This window comes from Paroedura picta, chromosome 3 (genome assembly GCF_049243985.1).
Source record: "Paroedura picta isolate Pp20150507F chromosome 3, Ppicta_v3.0, whole genome shotgun sequence".
NCBI classification, from domain to species: Eukaryota; Metazoa; Chordata; class Lepidosauria; order Squamata; family Gekkonidae; genus Paroedura; species Paroedura picta.
The window spans coordinates 141127491-141147363 of NC_135371.1; the positions used below are offsets into that span (position 1 = coordinate 141127491).

Sequence of the window (19873 nt, forward strand, 5' to 3'; positions counted from 1 at the left end):
TCCTCTTCTCCAGGCTACACATACCTAACTCTTTCAACCTTTCTTGTAGAACACAGATTCCAACCCCTCAACTATCCTAGTTGCCCTTCTCTGAACAGGTTCCATCTTATCAGCATCCTTCTTGAACTGCGGAGATCTACCCAACCCCTGAGTCTCAGTATGAGTTGAGCTAAGGCTCTTTGCAGTTTTACCTTCCTTTGATGTTATTGTTGTTATTGTTATTTATTTATTTATTTAGATTTTTATACCATCCATTTCTTTGCAGCTCTGGGCGGTTATTATGTTAATGTTATTGTTGTTACCACCTTACTGTTACTAGAATGATGTTACCTGTACCATTTTGTTGTTTCATGTAAACTGTCCTGAGCCTTCGGGGAGGGCAGTATATAAATACAATAAATAACATCTTTAACCCTCCCCCCGCTCCGGAGGAGCGGGAGGAATAAAGGAGTAAGGGCAAGTGGGGAGGAGTTAGGGCGGGCCCTGTACGTGATAAAAACTCGGAGGGCCCAATCAGGAGCCGCGAAGCGGCTCCTGATTGGGCCCTCCGAGTGTCACTCGAGGGCCAAGCAGCCAATGGGGAGCCGCGCAAAGCGCGGCTCCCCATTGGCTGGTTGGCCCAGCCTCGCCTGGGCCAGCCGGGGAGTCGCCACTCAGAGGAAGAAGCCTTCCCCAGCGGTAAGTCCCCCGGCCGGCTTCCCCTCGCCCAGGGAGCCTTCTGCCGGGCCCTGGGGCAGGCTCACCTGCCCTTGGGCCCGCCAGAAGGCCACAAAGCCCACTCCCGAAGTCCCGAGCCTTCTGCCAGGCCCTGGAGCAGCCGAGCCTGCCCCTGGGCCCGGCAGTAGGCCGCAAAGCCTGCCGCCCCCGTCCCGAGCCTTCTGCCGGGCCCTGGGGCAGCCGAGCCTGCCCCTGGGCCCGGCAGTAGGCCGCAAAGCCTGCCGCCCCCGTCCCGAGCCTTCTGCCGGGCCCTGGGGCAGCCGAGCCTGCCCCTGGGCCCGGCAGTAGGCCGCAAAGCCTGCCGCCCCCGTCCCGAGCCTTCTGCTGGGCCCTGGGGCAGCCGAGCCTGCCCCTGGGCCCAGCAGAAGGTCCCAAGGCCACCTACCTTACTCTGTTCCTCCCTTCCTCCCAGCATTCCCTTTCTCCTTCCTTTCCTCCCAGCATTCCCTTTCTCCTTCCTTTCCTCCCAGCATTCCCTTTCTCCTTCCCTTCCTCCCAGCATTCCTTTTGTTTTTCCCTTTCTCCCTTCTTCCCTCTCTTCCATCTGCCTCTTTCTGGCTACCTGTTTCTCTCCCTCTTCTTCTGTCTCTATCTTCCTCCCTTTCTTTCTGTCTCTCTTTCTCTCTTTCTCCTTTTCCTCCTTCCTTCACCCCGTCCCTCCACCCACCCATCATGCTAGGGCCCGCTGTATTTTGCCCACAGCAGGCTTAATATCTAGTAAATAAATAACCTGGACACAATATTCCAAATGAGGTATAACCAATGTGGAATAGAGTGGTATTACAACTTCCCTTGCTCTAGATTAGGTTTTCTCATCCAGGATTTTATGAAACCCGGAGGTTTCTTGATGGCCCTGGAAAGGTTTCCCAAATGGAATCAATTATTTTAAGAGCCAGTTTGGTGTAGTGGTTAGGAGTGCGGACTTCTAATCTGGCATGCCAGGTTCGATTCTGCGCTCCCCCACATGCAACCAGCTGGGTGACCTTGGGCTTGCCACGGCACTGATAAAACTGTTCTGACCGGGCAGTGATATCAGGGCTCTCTCACCCTCACCCACCCCACAGGGTGTCTGTTGTGGGTAGAGGAATGGGAAGGTGACTGTAAGCTGCTTTGAGCCTCCTTCGGGTAGGGAAAAGTGGCATATAAGAACCAACTCTTCTTCTTCTAAAATATATTTTCTAAATTTGTTAAACATTTATCGCGTGATATGACCATATATGGGCATGTCAACCTGCCCTCCCCTCCAAAAATGGCCAATGATGGGTTTGGGGGGTGGGTGGGAAGGGGTGGGGCCCCAAGTGGGCATGTACACAGCTGTGCTTCCCAGCCATATTATACACGAGGGTACCATTTCTGGGGTTTCTTGAACCCTGAAGAATGTTTCAGGGGTTTCTCAATGGTAGAAAAGTTGAGAAAGGCTGCTCTAGATTCTGTGCTCCTAGCAATGCTGACTTCTTAGCTATATTGCCCACCAGATCTCTTTCACAAATACCAGTACCTTTCACAAATACTAATATCAAGCCAGGTATCCACTGTCTTTTATGTATCACACTTTTATTAGCCAAATGTAATACTTTATACTTCTCTTTATTATAATTTAATATTAATAATAATAATAATAATAATAATAATAATAATACTTCTCTTTATTATAATTCATTTTGTTGGCTGTAGCCCAGTTTTCTTTTTTTCCCAGTGGTTCATATGAACCAATCTTTATTAAAAATTAATATTTGATTTGATTTTCTAGTTAGTTATAGATCAGAAACAGAAGAAAAGAACAATAGAGAGTTTGCTTTCACAGATTCATTAGAAATTCTTCCCAGTGTCTTTGATATTCCTTTGTTGGTCTGTGATTTACAATATTTTATTTATTTATTTTATTATTAAATTTATATCCCACCCCTCCCGACAAGTGGCTCAGGGCAGCTTACAGAATAAAATGGGCTCAATAGCCCCAATACAATAAAATCAACATGCGCTCCCCTAATATTAACAATATAATGTCAACAAGATGGCAGGCAAAAATCAAAATACCTCCCTATAAGTCCCCCCATTGCCTGGCCTCAACCAAATTCCTAGCGGCCGTTTAGCCATCAGTGCCAGTTCCCTGATCTTTTCACGCCAGGAATCCATCTGTGTTTAGCCCAATTTTCTAATCTTTCAAAACCTCCTTGAATAGTAGTCCTTTCCTCTGGGGTATTAGTCACCCCACCCAATTTAATATCATATGCAGATTTGATCAGTTACCCTCTATCACTTCATCCAAACCATTAAAGAAAATGTTAAACAGTACTGGCCTCAGCACAGAATCCTGCAGTACATTGTTGGTCACCTCCCTCCAAGATGATGAACCATTGATGAGCACCCTCTGGGTTCTTTCATGCAGCCAATTACTACTCCCCTTCATGGGGGGACCTTATCAAATGCCTTACTAAATTCAAGATATACACTATCCACCACATTTCTTGCCTATACTAAACTAATCACTTTATTAAAAAAAAAAGTAGTGGGCCAGGCGTTTTTCCACCTTCGCCAGGCCCGACTATTAGCGCCCTATCTGTCCCCCGAACACTTAGCCACAGTGATCCATGCAACGGTCACCTCCAGAATAGATTTCTGTAACTCGCTCTACGCGGGCCTTCCCTTGTCCTTGATCCGGAAACTTCAGCTAGTGCAAAACGCAGCTGCTAGGGTCCTTACTGGCACATCTTGGAGGGCCCACATCCAGCCAGTGCTGAGGCAGCTGCACTGGTTGCCAATTGCTGCCCGGATCCGGTTCAAGGTTCTGGTTCTAACCTTCAAGGCTTTACGCGAGTTGGGACCCACATACCTGAGGGACCGCCTATCGCCCTATGCCCCTCGCAGGGCCTTGCGCTCTGCGGGTGAAAACCTGTTGGTCGTTCCCGGCCCTAGGGAAGCACGCCTGGCCTCGACCAGGGCCAGGGCCTTTTCGGTCCTGGCCCCGACCTGGTGGAATGAGCTCCCGGGAGAGCTGCGGGCCCTGCGGGATCTTTCAACATTCCGCAGGGCCTGCAAGACGGAGCTCTTCCGCCAGGTTTATGGTTGAGGCCGGGGCTGATAATAGATCTATGCCTCCCCCGGGGACTCGGGTTCTGGACCCGAAGCAAAACATCATCAGGACCTCCTCTCCACCCGCTAGTAGTGGGAGGGAGGGGGGGAGTTGAGCTGCCATTCTTTCCATGCTGGCAATATTGGCAATGTTATTATTGTTTTATGGGGTTTTAATGGGGAATTGCGATATTGTTACCCGCCACGAGCCGCAAGGGAGTGGCGGGCTATAAATCTAATAATAATAATAATAATAATAATAATAATAATAATAATAATAATAATAATAATAACATTGGTCTGGAAGGACTTACTCCTGATAAATATAGCATTATGTTCAGTTGGGTCTCAATTATCTAGGCTGCCAGATCTTTTTTTGTGAATTACTTCTGTTAGCTTTTATTAACCGCCACTCCCAGACCCAGCTGGCTCATGGTGGTTTACATTCAGTCATAAAAATCCAACCAAATACAATACAAATACAATACAAATACAAATAATAGCAGCAAGATCCCATTTACATCCTCGCCCCCGGAGCTTTCATACCACCCCCCAGGCTGTCTTGCACTGTGCCAGTTAATTCCTTAGAGAAGTGTTTTCATGCAGTTTATGCTGCAGAGACTAATCTAGATGCCTTATTATCTTTATATTGAAGAAATCAACTACATTTATTTATTTATATTTATGTACCCACCTTCCTTTGTAGCTCAGGACAGTTTACATAGAACATAGGAGAACATAAGGATAAGTGCAGTATAATTCAGTAGTTTCATAACATTCCATAACTAGTGGTAGCAACGCTAAACATGTCAATTATGACCCCAAAGATTGGTCATAGTTCAGGAATCAGTTCAGGGAGAAGGCCTCCAGTGCCAGTTAAAAACTCAAGGCAAGTACTGGTGTTTTAATGGGTTTGATACTGGAATGAACACCTTCAACATCTGGCAATTATGTTTCAGAGAATAAAGAAGGGTGGTTTGACTGTGGAAGCCTCAAAATGTCAAAAAACCAATGAGATGTGAAAAACCTAGGGTATGCTTGGAGTTGGAATGATAAAACCTGACTAGAGCAAGGTGCAAGTTATCCTAGAGCCACAACCAAAAACATTTACAGGGGTAATGGGCTATTTATATGAGGATAATCTCTAGGCCTCCATGGAAGGGCAGGGTATAAATGTGAAAGTAATACATTTAGTTCCATAACTGCTCTTTTATGTGAATGCATAAAGAAAACCTTTATGGATAAGTTGACTTGGACTCAAGAATCCAAAGGTACTAACCACAGTGGTTGAGGGCTGCTGACTACATGAAATCCTTTACTACTTTGGTACATTTAATATTGGAATAGAGGCCATGTTAAGTCAGACTGGGGGGGATGGAAATCAATATCTCATCTTTTACTTTATTAGTAAGTTGCTAGAAAGAGAGCAACGTCTCTGATTGAGATGGAATGTTTGGCAATAGAGCGGGCTATAGACAATTTAAATAATATATATTTTTATTTTAGCTCACCCTTCTGAATGCTCAGGGCGGGTAATCTCAACATACATTTAAAAAACAGTTACAATAAACAAAAAACCTAAACTTTTCAGACTGGGGATTCCTTTCGTAGGGAGCCGATCTTCTGGCTTCCCCTTCCCTTAGCAGTGAGGCCAGTTATTTCGGTGGATATAATTGTGGGACTTGACCACAAGCCCAATAGAACAGCTCCATCTTACAGACCCTGCAGAACTGATTAAGGTCCAGCAGGGTCCTGATCTCTCCCAGGAGCTCATTCCATCATGTTGGGACCCAGGCTGAAAGGCTCTGGCCCTGGTCAAGGCCAGGTTCAGCTCTCTTGGCCTGGGGACCCTGAGCAGACCCTGATCTGAAGATCGCAATGCTCACCCCACATACAAACACACATCTGTTTCCGGGTGTTAGATGTAAAACTCATTATGTAGCCCACACTTCTTTTTTGGTTGTCGTGCAGCGGCCGTATTTTAGTCTGGAAAAAATATATGTTTTTTTACAAGTTATTTTTAAAAGCAACTTTGGATACTCATTGGGGAGAAAAAGAGACCAGGAAGGAAGGAAGCAATGGAAAATCCCACGGCCAGTAGGAAACAGGAGATGGCTTTTCTAGCGGCCCAAAGATGGAGAAGGGTTGCCAACTCTGGGTTAAGAAATTTCTGGAGATCTGGGGTGGAGCCTGGGAAGGACAGAGTCTGAGGAGGGAAAGGGGCTCTGCAGCAGTATGATCCCATCCAGCCCCCCTTCTGAAGCTTCTGTTTTCTTCAGGAATCTAAGCACAGTTGGCCCTGGTCAGCACTGATATAGGAGACGACTATGGAAGTCCAGAGCTGCTGCTATTTAGAGACAGGCCACGGAAAACCATCTTGGAACATCTCTCACTAGGAAAATGCAGCTGCGGCAGGAAGAGTCAGACATCTGCCCCTCTACTGTCCCCAAATTCCTCACTGCCCCTCTACTGCCCCAGAATTCTTCACTGTCTTCTACTGCCCCAAAATTCCTTACCGCTCCTTGGATACTTCCCCTATCCCCCAGGGGGATGTACTGTTCACTTTTGGAACTCCTGCCTTGGAACATAGATTTTTTTTCAGTTTCCAAACCGCAATGGGGAGGGAGCAGAGTAAATTCCTCTAGAAATTTTCATAATCTTGGTACCACTACTGTTGACTCTGCTATAACATTCCTTGTTAATGAGAATACTTTGAATGGCCAAGGACAAAGGAGGCTGTCCAGTGTCCAGTATCACTGTGAGAGGCCTGCCTGTGTATAATGTCACAGTGAGAGGGCTGCCATTAAAGTAAGTTCCTTAAGGATTCAGCTACCAAATCTTACCAAGTACCAGCTAGCAAACATACTTGTGGATAAGCAGTACAAGAATCACCCCCACCCACCAGTGTCAGATATCTAGACGGAGAGCAACTCTTGAGGGTGTGATAGGGGGTTGTGTCTTCTTGCTGCTCTGATTTTAAATGTCATGCCTCTGTCTTAACCAAAGGGTGGCTAGAATTGTTGAACAGGTCGTAAGCTCACACCTTGTATGATGGAGGAACTTAGACATGATATAGACAAATAATACAGGGTTTTTATTTTTTATAACCAAACATTCTTTCCAGAGAAATGCAGAAATACTCGAGCAGTTAAGCAATCATGTGTGAAATGAATTTGTTATAATGTGTTCTGTGATGATGACAGAGCTTTCAGACTACAGCTGTTTATGCACTGCTTTTCCCTTTGCTTCTGCCCTGCATTCCCCTTGGGTGCATGCCAACTCACTTTCTCTTCACAGGTGGGCTGGGGTTTTGTTTTGCTTCTGCATAGATTTAGATCCCTTCAGGGATCACTTCATTTTCTATTGCTGTATCTTTTACTTTTACAAGTCCTATTGCCCCATTTCTCCCCTTCCTTGGTTCTGAAGGCAAAGGAAATAAACAATCAGGAATGACTCCATTGGGTTTTCTGCCACCCCAAGAGGCCATACCTCTACCACTGGGATTGTGCTCTGCTTAGTGGTCAGTTTCAGGCAATGGGTGCCTTTTGAAATTGTAAAAAGAGTTTAAAAGATTTTTTTCACTTCCAATTTTCCTTTTTAGTGGAAGGTTGTCCTGCCTCCATCTTGTCTTAGCTGCAGTACTGACTAAACATTTATTTTGTTTTATAAGACCACCCCCTTAAGTCTTCTGAGAACTGAGATTCAGTGTTAGTGCAAGAACTATAAAACTATAGAATCATAGAATTGGAAGGGGCCCTATAGGCCATCTAGTCCAACCCCCCTGCTCAGTGCAGGATCAGCCTAAAACAGCTATGATAGCTATCTGTCCAGCCGCTGCTTGAAGACTGCCAGTGTGGGGATCTCACTATTTCCTTAGGCAGCCTATTCCACTGTTGAACTACTCTGTGAATCCTTCCCCCCAATATCTAGCTGGCAGCATCCTATACACAGTTTAGACCCATTACTCCAGGTCCTAGTAAGTGTTGCCATCATGAACCAATCCTCGCCCTCCTCCAAATGACAACATATCAGATACTTACAGAGAGCAATCATTTTTCCTATCAACCTCCTCTTGTCCAGGCTGAACATTCCCAAGTCTTTCAGCCCTTCCTCATAGGGCTTGGTCTCCAGGCTCTGGATCATCCTCATTGCTCCTATGTACCCTCTCAATTTTGTCCACATCCTTTTTGAAGCGAGGTCTTCAGAACTGTACAGAGTACTTCAAGTGCAGTCTGACCAAAGTGATACATCGTGGGACTATGACATCTTGCAATTTTGATGTGATGCCTCTGTTGTTAAAACCCAAGACTGCATTCACCTTTTTTACCACCTCATCACACTGTCTTCCACTCATATTTAGCTTACAGTCCACAACTATCCCGAGATCTTGTTTACGCACACTGCTTCCAGAAGTGTATCTCCCATCCAATATGTTTTTGTGAGCCAGATGTGGAACTCTGCACTTCTCTTTATTAAATTGCTCTCATTTGTTCACTTTTCCAGCATGTTCAGATTTCATTGAACTCTCCCTGTCTTCTGGGGTGTTCACTATTCCTCTCTATTTGGTGTTATCTGCAAATTTAATGAATAGTCCCTTCACCCCCTCATACAGATCATCAATAAAAACATTGAAAAGTAACAGACCCAGTACTGAGCCCTCTACAGAATTGACTGTGGGATATCTTCATGATGCTGCTTACTAATTTCCTGCTAATTTACTCTCCCCTTATATGTGCACTCTGATTATTCCTATTTCATTGACTGAGGAAGTGTGCATACTCATGAAAATTCGCACATAGAATAAAACTTTGTTGGTCTTAAGTGCCACTGGACTCATTTTTTTTCTCTTGCTTCGGAACATGTTTACACATCTGAATAAATTGTTACAAAAGCTTGTGAAGGTTCAAGGAGATTACATTTACAGAATAAACTCAAGATCAAGTTATGTTCAATGTAACAAACTTCCATGGGATATTCTAGTTGCCTTCAATTCACCAAAAACTCCAAAAGAAACAGTTTTGAACATAGAGAGGAACCACTCCAAGTAGAATAGAAAACAGTACATATATTTCAAGATTAACTTCCAGATACAATTTTTAAAAAGAAAAGAATTCAGAGGTTTAACATGTTTGTTTGTAGCAAGGCAAATTATATCATTGGGAGAGGTCATTAGGGTTGGAAGACTTTCTGAGTACAGAGAAGAGAACAATAGGAACAAAAGAACATCTTGCAATTTTGTTACAAGAGTTAAATCTGGACAGAAAAGTTTCAAGTTCAGACTCAGATAATGAAGGGGAAAGTTCCAAGGCACTGAAATTTAAATCTACACCAGCAGGAGGAGTGATTACAAAACCAGTGGGGAAAGGGGGGAGAAAAACCTCGAATGGATCTAAAAATATTGTTAGTTAATCTGACTGGATTGAACTCATGGATCAAGCATACAACACTTTTAAATGTTAAAAATAGAGGTCTGGATATTATTTGTGTGCAAGAAACTGATTAAATGAAAAACTAAAAACATACCGTAAGTACAGTATTTTCAGAATCTGCAAAGAATGTTGCTATTCATGTTAAAACCCCAAATTTGGAAGTTATAGAATAGTAAAATACCCAAAGGGAAGATATCTGATTTTGAAAGTTAAGTTACTGGAAGGTCAAATATGAACTCTGACATCAATTTATGCCCCATATAATGGTCAAAATAATTTTTATGCCTTTGCCAAGTTATATTAAAGTTTCAAGAAGGTGAAACATTATTTTATTTATCTGTAGCCATTAATAAAACTGGTAAGGGGTGCTGGAAGGGGTGTGTAAACACAATTTACTGTGTGCAAACTCACCGCTTAACCATCAATCAGGTCAGCAGCCCCATTCATGATTGGCCGTTCGTCCAATGAGCTGCCATTCAGGAAGGCTGTCCTGCCCCTGGTTGCATCTCCCTCCAACTTCTTTCATTTGGAAGACGTTCTAGCCCGGTAAGCAGGAGCTGGGAGGGAGGGTGGAAGACCTGGAACTGTAGGCTGGTGGGGGGAGGGGGGAGGGAGGCCCTGCCAGCACTCCCGCTGTCCCGTGCACCTCCAGCCTCAGCCTTGGTAGAGCTGTTGGGACAGCGGGGGGGGGGGATGGACTGCCCTGCAGCGCTTCTCTGTGCCCCGAAAAGGCTTGACGAGGCCTCTCCAGGCCTTGGCTGGCCTGCCAAGGTCAGGTGAGGGGTGGGTGGGTAGCCTAGTGCCTGTTGTATTCAGAGATACTCAGAGATACAACAGATTTTTCTGCTAGTTTATTTTTAACTAGAAATTAAGCCCATTTTATCTCTGAATAAAATGGGCACTAGGAATCTGTCTTCTCTCGGCGGCGGGACCGGCCTCACAGAGGCGAGGCCATTCCTGGGGCCGAGAGAAGTCAGAGAGAACAGCGTTCTGACAGGAGGCCGGCTGCCGCCCCCCCACCCTCCCGAAAGGCCGCTCCCGGGCGAAGCCGCGCCCGGGGCGACAGGAGGCCGGCTGCCGCCCCCCCACCCTCCTGAAAGGCCAGAACGGCCTACTCTTGCCCCGGGACTGGCGAAGCCGCTCCCGGGGCGAGAGGAGGCCGGCTGCCGTCCTCCCCCGAAAGGCCAAAACGGCCTCCTCTCGCCCCGGGAGTGGTGAAGCCGCTCCCAGGGCGACAGGAGGCTGGCAGCCGCCCCCCCACCCTCCCGAAAGTTGGGAGAATGGCGGCGGTGGGTGGGCAAGGCCTCTGCCGGCCCCGGGCGCTCCTTCGCAGCCGTGAAGGAGTGCCCGGGGCCGGCAGAAGCCGGGAGAACGGCAGTTCGCACTTACCTGAGATGCGTGCTGCCAGTGGCGTGTGTGAGGAGTCCAGGGCGGGCCAAGTGGCTAATAGGGAGGCGCGCTATGTGCGTCTCCCAATTGGCCACTTGGTCCCTGATTGGCTCTCTCTGAGTTTTTATCCCGGACGGGTCCCGCCCTAACTCCTCCCACAGAGCCCTTACTCTTTTATTTATTCCACGGCACGCTGTGCCGCGGGGCGGGGTTTAAGATTTTATTTCTAGGCCACCTGGCCTGGGCATGGATGTAATAAGTTTCACCCCATGTGGGTACTTCCCACTTGCCCATCAGCTAGGGCTCCCCCTAATGCCTGCCCCAATATGTGGGATTGGGCTGCCCCTTTCAGAGGGTACCAAATGGGTGACGGGGAGGGGGTGTTGCTGTCTGAATCGTCATCTTGCTCACTCTCACGGGAGACCTCCTTCACAATTACCTGGTCTTGGGTGCTGCCTTAGGACATTTCCTCACCTCAGTCTTGCCTCCTTCTTACTCTTCTTTCACCACTGCTGAGCTGGAGTGGTGCAGCAGTCCAGCCTCAGGCTGGGCACGGCAGAACGACTCTGCATCCACCACTGCTCTGGAGTGAGACAGCATCTCAGCAAGGCTCTCTCAGCCTCACCCACCCCACAGGGTGTCTGTTGTGAGGAGAGGAAAGGGAAGGCGACTGTAAGCCACTTTGAGCCTCCTTCAGGTAGGGAAAAGCGGCATATAAGAACCAACTCTTCTTCTTCTTCTTCTTAATGTCCAAACAGTACAGTGATCTGCTGTTGGATGAACTGTCTTCTCTCCCCACACTGCCAATTACTCATCGTTTGGCAAATACATTGTTCAAGACTGCCCTGTTTGCAAGTCTAGTAAATGGGAAACTAGCTGCAGTGGATAGCTTATTATTATTATTATTATTTTGATTTAAGATTGTAACAACAGTCTTTAAAAACCCATTAAAAACTCCCATTAAAAGACTCAAGTCCCAACATGGCTACGGAAGATGTAGCAGAGCGATGCACACTTCAACCCCCTGAGGAGGCAATAGATCTACTTTACCGACCTGCGGAATGTTGCCAAATCCCACAGGGCCCGCAGCTTACCCGGGAGCACATTCCACCAGGTAGGGGCCAGGACAGAGAAAGCTGTGGCCCTGGTTGAGGCTAGGCACGCCTCCCTAGCTAATCACAAATCATTTTGGCATGCAGAATGGTAGAATTTCACTCTATGGTAAGAACTGCACCACTAAGGTCCCATCTCATAGGCTATTAACCCTGTATGAATTAAGTTTGCAAGTCTAGCAAATGGGAAGCTAGCTGCAGTGGATTGCTTATTGTTATTGTTATTAATTCGATTTAAGACTGTAACAACAGTCTTAAAAAAACCATTAAAAACTCCCATTAAAAGACTCCAGTCCCAACATGGCAGAAAAATATCCCACTCCCACCCCTACTGCTGAGGCTACGGAAAATGGAGCGGAATGATATACACTTCAACCCCCCAAGGGGGGCAATAGATCTACTTCGCTGACCCCAGCCTCAACCATAGACCTGGTGGAAGAGCTCTGTTTTACAGGCCCAACGTTGCCAAATCCCACGGGGCCCGCAGCTCACCCGGGAGCTCATTCCACTAGGTAGGGGCCAGGACAGAGAAAGCCCTGGCCTTGGTTGAGGCTAGGCACACCTCCCTAGCTAATCACAAATCATTTTGGTATGCAGAATGGTAGAATTTCACTCTGTGTATCTAAGACTAACTGGCCATTAATGAGTTGGTTTATGGGTAAGAATTGCACCACTAAGGTCCCATCCCACAGGCCATTAACCCTGTAAGATTTAAGGAGGATGCCCCCCATTACTCAACATGATGCCCACTATTTTAGTATCAAATTTAGCTGTAACCAAATCCCCTCTGTTTCCATTTGTTGTTTTTATTATTAATGCTTTGTGGTATAAGAGGGAGGCTGTTGTATAGGACAAAGGAGTAGTGATACCCGATTTTTTCCCCACCATGTGAAAGATGTAAATTGAAAGCTGAGCTTCTGAACGTAAATGGTACCAGAACTTAATTCTTACAGTTGATTCAACACATCTGGCCACAAATTGTTTTAGGGGGTTGGTTTTTATGTGACCCGCCTCGAGCCTTCGGGGGGAGGTGGGATATAAATTAAATAATAATAATAATAATAATAATAATAATGATGATGATAAATGTTTTCTAATAGCCCCTCCCCCTTCCAATAAATAACTGCTTGTGTTCTTATATTCAACAAGAGATTTTACTTCTGAGGAGCTCAGCTTTTTAATTCTTCTAATTATTTTGATTAGCATATCAACTATCTACATCAAACCAGCTTTTTATCTCTGTCAGTAATAAGGAAGTGAATAATTATCCTGGATAATTTCAGCTCTAAACTTTAATCAACATAAACCTTAGTGTGTAGTCAAGTAATCAAAACTGTCAATCAGTATGGATGGATCAGCATGGGATTCTCCGAATTATTGTTGTAGAAGAGTCGCTGAACTCTTCTACAACAATAATTTGGAGAATCCATGGCGATCCATGCTGTCTGCTAAATTGCCAAATGAAAACTGAATCTTTGGTTATGGGGCAGAAACTTTTGCTTCCAGATTTTCTTACCACAACCAGAATAGGTTTTAGAGCATTTACGCTGCTATAGTTTAGTTGCTACAGCCATTCTGTTTCAAAGAATAGTCATGATGACAATACTATAGTGGAGAAGAATAGGCAGGTATAGCCTGGAATAGGACTGTCCCTGGGCTTCAATTTAACTATTATTCTGGAACATTAGGCATTGTTGTGTTTTTTATTTAAAGAGCTAAGACTGAGAGGGCTTTGTTGCTAAATATATAACTGCCCTTTAACAAACCAACATCCTTCTTCTGATCAATCTGTGACCTATATTGTAGTTATATTTCTGTATTTGTCAGTTTACTTTTAAATGCGAGCCACAAGTAAGTGTTGTTAAATGATAATGGTAACTCTACTGAAATGTAATGCAATAAAAGGAGTCTGCCAAATTATTTTATATGTGAGACGTGAGATAGAAGGCTCGTCGAGTGAAAATACTGGAGAAAGAAAAATCTGACTTAGTGGCTTAAATGTGACTGTTCTTTATTGCCCATGCCTATTAGCCTTCTAAGAGCCTCTTGTGGCGCAGAGTGGTAAGGCAGCCGTCTGAAAGCTTTGCCCATAAGGCTGGGAGTTCAATCCCAGCAGCCGGCTCAAGGTTGACTCAGCCTTCCATCCTTCCGAGGTCGGTAAAATGAGTACCCAGCTTGCTGGGGGGTAAACGGTCATGACTGGGGAAGGCACTGGCAAACCACCCCGTATTGAGTCTGCCATGAAAACGCTAGAGGGCGTCACCCCAAGGGTCAGACATGACTCGGTGCTTGCACAAGGGATACCTTTACCTTTACCTTTACCTATTAGCCTTCTGTCCTTCCAAGGTCGGTAAAATGAGTACCCAGCTTGCTAGGGGGTAAACGGTAATGACTGGGGAAGGCACTGGCAAACCACCCCGTATTGAGTCTGCCATGAAAACGCTGGAGGGCGTCACCCCAAGGGTCAGACATGACCTGTTGTTTGCACAGGGGATACCTTGACCTATTTAGGTTACTAATCTGTATACTGTCAGTAGCTAAAGATGATATATGTTGTTTATCATTCATTCTTCATCTTTAAGCAAAAGAAAACAAAAGCCAAAACTGGGTTTGGATATGTACAATAACTATATATAGAAATATCCCGTTTTCAATTATTCTTCCTCAGTGGCTGCCTATAACAAAACAGGTCCTGCCAGACCAACCTGGTTTCCTTTTTTGACCAAGTAACAGGTTTGCTGGATCATGGACATTCGGTTGATGTCATTTACTTGGATTTTAGTAAAGCTTTTGACAAGGTTCCCCATGATGTTCTGATGGATAAGTTGAAGGACCGCAATCTGGATTTTCAGATAGTTAGGTGGATAGGGAATTGGTTAGAGAACCGCACTCAAAGAGTTGTTGTCAATGGTGTTTCATCAGACTGGAGGGAGGTGAGTAGCGGGGTACCTCAGGGCTCGGTGCTCGGTCCGGTACTTTTTAACATATTTATTAATGATCTAGATGAGGGGGTGGAAGGACTACTCATCAATTTTGCAGACGACACCAAATTGGGAGGACTGGTAAATACTCCAGAAGATAGAGACAGAGTTCAGTGAGATCTGAACACAATGGAAAAATGGGCAAATGAGAACACGATGCAATTTAATAAAGATATAAGTGTAAAGTTCTGCATCTGGGTCAGAAAAATGAAAAGCATGCCTACTTAATGGGGGATCCGCTTCTAGGTAACACTGCGTGTGAACGAGACCTTGTGAATTGTAAACTAAACATGAGCAGGCAGTGTGATGCAGCGGTAAAAAAGGTGAATGCCATTTTGGGCTGTATCAACAAGGGCATCACATCAAAATCACAAGATGTCATAGTCCCATTGTATAGGGCACTGGTCAGACCACACCTGGAGTACTGTGTGCAGTTCTGGAGGCCTCACTTCAAGAAGCACGTAGATAAAATGGAAAGGGTACAGAGGAGAGTGACGAAGATGATCTGGGGCCAAGGGACCAAGCCCTATGAAGATAACCTAGATGAAGATAACCTGAAGAGGGACTTGGGAATGTTCAGCCTGGAGAAAAGGAGGTTGAGAGGGGACATGATAGCCCTCTTTAAGTATTTGAAAGGTTGTCACTTGGAGGAGGGCAGGATGCTGTTCCCATTGGCTGCAGAGGAAAGGACACGCAGTAATGGGTTTAAACAACAAGAACAACGATGTAGGCTAGATATCAGGAAAAACATTTTCACAGTCAGAGTAGTTCAGCAGTGGAATAGGCCGCCTAAGGAGGTGGTGAGCTCCCCCTCACTGGCAGTCTTCAAGCAAAGGTTGGATACACATTTTTCTTGGATGCTTTAGGATCCTTAGGGCTGATCCTGCGTTGAGCAGGGGGTTGGACTAGATGGCCTGTATGGCCCCTTCCAACTATATGATTCTATGAAAACAATACAAGAACTCATTATGGATGTCCTAAAAATTAATATGCATATAAACTTTTAATACGTACTGGCCTGTAAAGAAATAATTCAATATGTTCTTCGTATGTTTCTACTAATATTCTAGGTAGAAAACACAGCTGTTCAGCCAAAGTTTCTTCACAGGATTGTTATACAGCTAAAATTGTAGAGTGGAGAAGATCCTAAGTGTATTGTTCTAAGCTTCTTGAACACAAAGTGGGGTATCCCCTCCCCCCCAGTAAATTAAAACTGGATTATTCAGTGTTGTCAGACAGAGCTTGATAATAACTTGTTCCGTGTTCCTGTGATGGACTTCACTTTTAAAATTTCAGAAGTGCTGTGTAAACAAGTCATAGACCATGAAGGGTTAGTTCCTCAGAGTTTTGAGTGAGAGCAGTTTAACACAGGCAGTCCTGGGAAGGTTGGTAGGGGGAATGGCTAGAATAGAATAATAAAGTTGGAAGATGTGCTGATTCCACTGCTGAACTACTCTGACTGTGAATTCCCCCCCAATATCTAGCCAGTAATGTTCTACACATAGTTTAAAGCCATTTCTATGAGTCCCATCATCTGTCGCCAACAGGAACTACTCCAGGCCCTCCTCTAAGTGACAGCCTTTCAAATACTTAAAGAGACCAATCGTGTCCCCTCTTAACCTCCTCTTCTCTATGCTGAACATTCCCAAGTCCCTCAGCCTTTCCTCCTAGGGCTTGGTCCCCAGGCCCTGGGTCATCCTCATTGCTCTCCTCTGCACCCTCTCAATTTTGTCCATATCCTCTGAGGTGAGGACTCTAGCATTAAGTGCAACTTAAATGGCATTAACTAGTTATATGCTTTGTTTAGGTCATGCTGGCTGCTTCTTACTGGTCCCTTCTTGCACCTGCCATTGAACTGGCTGAAGATTCTGGGAAGTTTGGGGCCTTTGCATTCTTTCCTGTAGTGGCTGGTTTCACATTGGGAGCAGCATTTGTGTACTTTGCAGACTTTCTTCTCCCTTGGCTGGTAAGTAGTCCTTACTGTCTTGAGTGTTCATGGCTGGACTGTGTAATGCTTTTGGTTTGTATTCAGTGAGCATATGTGCAGTGTAAGTTACAAGTTCCTTCTTGTTGTATATTGGGGGCAGGAGGTAGTGGCAGTGCCTTTTAATGACTCCTATGTTCAAATCTGGTTGTGATTTTTTAACAAAATCACTTAATATTATTAAACAGTCTATGGCAACCATGCAGCTCTTCCATATGCTGAAGCAGATCTATCCAGTAGTAGATGTTTAAGGAGGTTTAAGGAAGAATGGCAGAAAGCGAAGAGAAACTAAAGAGCCTCGATGCGGGTGAGGGGGGAGAGTACAAAAGTTGGCTTGAAACTCAACATCAAGAAAATGAAGATCATGGCATCCAGCCCTCTCAATCCCTGGCAAATAGATGGGGAAGAAATAGAGGTAGTGACAGATTTTATTTTCCTGGGCTCCAAGATCACTGCAGGTGGGGTCTGCAGCAAATAAATTAAAAGACGCTTGCTCCTGGGGAGGAAAGCTATGGCAAATCTAGACAGCATCCTAAAAATCAGAGACATCACCCTGCCAATGAAAGTGCGTCTAGTCAAGGCTATGGTCTTCCCAGTTGCAATGTATGGCTGTGAAAGTTGGACCATAAGGAAGGCCGAGCGTCAAAGAATTGAGGCTTTTGAACTCTGGTGCTAGAGGTGCAAACTTAAATGGACTTCAAGGAATAGTAGAGACAGGAAGGTCTGCAGGATCATTGTCCATGGGGTCACGATGGGTCAGACATGACTTTGCACTTATCAACAAATGGGGTTTATTGTATTTTATTCTTTTATCCTTGTAAACCGCCGTGGGAACAGTGGTATATAAATCCAAGAAATAGTAGTATTAGTAGTAGTAATAATAATAATAATATTAATAAATACATTCAAATTGGATCACTAATTGCTTTCAATGGTACTGGCTATGTAAAGATGAAACACAGGATAACAGAGAATTTGTACCCTGCAAAACCAATTTGCAAGGGCACCTATTCTTCTCCCTTATAAGTCCATGTACATCTTCCAGGGGTCTATTTCCTAATACCTTCTCCTCCTGTTGTTCTGGGCTCTAGTAATAATGTGGCAAGCATGCAGGAATTCTTGGTTGTTGTTCTCCAGGGCATGAGCCAGAATGCAGGAACTTTTGCCCTGCATCTCTTCCATCCCTTACTGTCTCTACTACTAGCAGTTCTAAAGATGATAAACATTTTTCTCTGTAGTCTTCATTAATCTTTAACAGTTTGGTGGTTTCCTGGGAAATATCTTAGCTACTAGTTTCACTGCCTTGAGGTATAATGGTAGCTTGTACAAGTAAAGTTATGATGATCTTCAGTGTATTGCTTGATGCAAGCCAGTTCTTCTCAACATGAGCAGTTTTGATAACAGGAGAAGATTAACAATAATCAGCTTCCCCACCTAAGTATGACCATAGCCCAGTGGCCAAGAGGGGATTTCGTACTGCAAATGACTGTTAGAGATGCTGAGATAAAAATTATTATGATTCTTATTTAATTTCTAGCCCACCTCCTTCCGAAGGCTCGAGGTGGGTTACAACATACATATCAAAACCCCCATACAAACAACGTTCATATCAAAAAACCCATTGTTGTTGTTAGGTGCAAAGTCATGTCTGACCCATCGCGACCCCATGGACAATGATCCTCCAGACCTTTCTGTCTCTACTATTCCTCGAAGTCCATTTAAGTTCGCACCAACTGCTTCAGTGACTCCATCCAGCCACCTCATTCTCTATCGTCCCCTTCTTCTTTTGCCCTCGATCCCTCCCAGCATTAGGCTCTTCTCCAGGGAGTCCTTCCTTCTCATGAGGTGGCCAAAGTATTTGAGTTTCATCTTCAGGATCTGGCCTTCTAAAGAGCATTCAGGGCTGATCTCCTCTAGAACTGACCGGTTTGTTCGCCTTGCAGTCCAAGGGACTCGCAAGAGACTTCTCCAGCACCAGAGTTCAAAAGCCTCAATTCTTTGGCGCTCGGCCTTTCTTATGGTCCAAGTTATGCAGCCATACATTGCAACTGGGAAGACCCTGTACAAACCCTAAAACCAATATGAAATACACAATAAAACAAAAGCTCCATAAAACAAGATGCTGTGGTGCAAAAAACTCTTCCCAGTCCCCAAAGCCTCCCAAGACTAGCTCCAGAGGGACAAAAATGCAGACAGGGTGCTGATAACATTCGCTACCACCACTCCACTGGGGGGGGGGCATGATCTTCCTTGCCTCCTGGCCTCAACTCTAGACCTGGTGGAAGAGCTTCAGTTTGCAGGCCCTGCAGAATGCTGAAAGCTCACCTGTTAACCTCCCTGGTCTTTTCCCAGGCACTGCTCACAGCATATAAGAATAGAAGACATTTAATTCCAGATCTATACATCTCTTCTCTTGTAGAATAATAATATTGAAATCACATCACAGAAAGGGGACAGCCACATTCCATGATAGAATCTCACTTTTTTTTTACCCCAGCATGTTGATTTGCAGATCGTTAAATAGGCAGTTTCATCTCCTACTGGTCCCAAGGGATCCAAGGAGACATCATCACCAATGTAGTTAAGTCTAAAACTTCTTGAAGTAATCCCAGCCTCCTCCAGGATATCACTAGTATTGCTGCATGCCAGAGACCTGTAACCCTGAGACAATTTCCCTTGTAGTGGTAATGAAAAGTAGAGAATCCACATCCCTTTTGTCTAAGTTGTCAGGAATAAAATATTTCAAAAGGGTCAGAAGTCAAATAGATTCATTGTTATTTCCTTGATCTCATGTAATAACTTGGAGCATCTTTGAGTTTTGATTTGTTTCCTTTTAAACAATGATATATTATTTGTAGTGTTGTTTCCACATCTACACGATGGTCTTCAGATCTTTCTACAAGAAGTGGTTTTCTGGAGCTGAGCCAAAAAAACCTCTATTAGGCCAGATTGGGAAGTATCTTAAAACTTCCCCATCCCTAATACGCTTAAAGGAATATGACTGAAAGATAACACCAATCTCCAGTTATTCCTGATACTTGGCAGTTTTTCAACAGCAGCTAAATCAATGTAGAAGGGCTTAATTCAAAGCAAAGAGCTCAAGGAGTGTATGATGCTGACCTTGTTTGACCAGTGCCCTTGATTTAAAGGGGTTAGTTCAATTTCTGATGCAATTTTTTTCTTTGGTCC

General features: G+C 44.8%; 1 protein-coding gene across 23 annotated transcripts in view; it reads left to right on the forward strand.

Annotated features, from left to right (window-relative positions):
- Nucleotides 1-19873, forward strand: part of SLC39A11 (solute carrier family 39 member 11) — a 402448-nt gene that overhangs the window by 57855 nt on the left and 324720 nt on the right. For 22 of the 23 annotated variants that reach the window (XM_077328331.1, XM_077328329.1, XM_077328324.1 and 19 more), the window contains one exon: nt 16508-16666. The exons of the other annotated variant lie outside the window; for it this stretch is intronic. In XM_077328331.1, coding sequence (XP_077184446.1) covers nt 16508-16666 — 159 coding nt within the window. The remainder of the gene's footprint in view (nt 1-16507; nt 16667-19873) is intronic. 23 annotated transcript variants of the gene reach the window in all.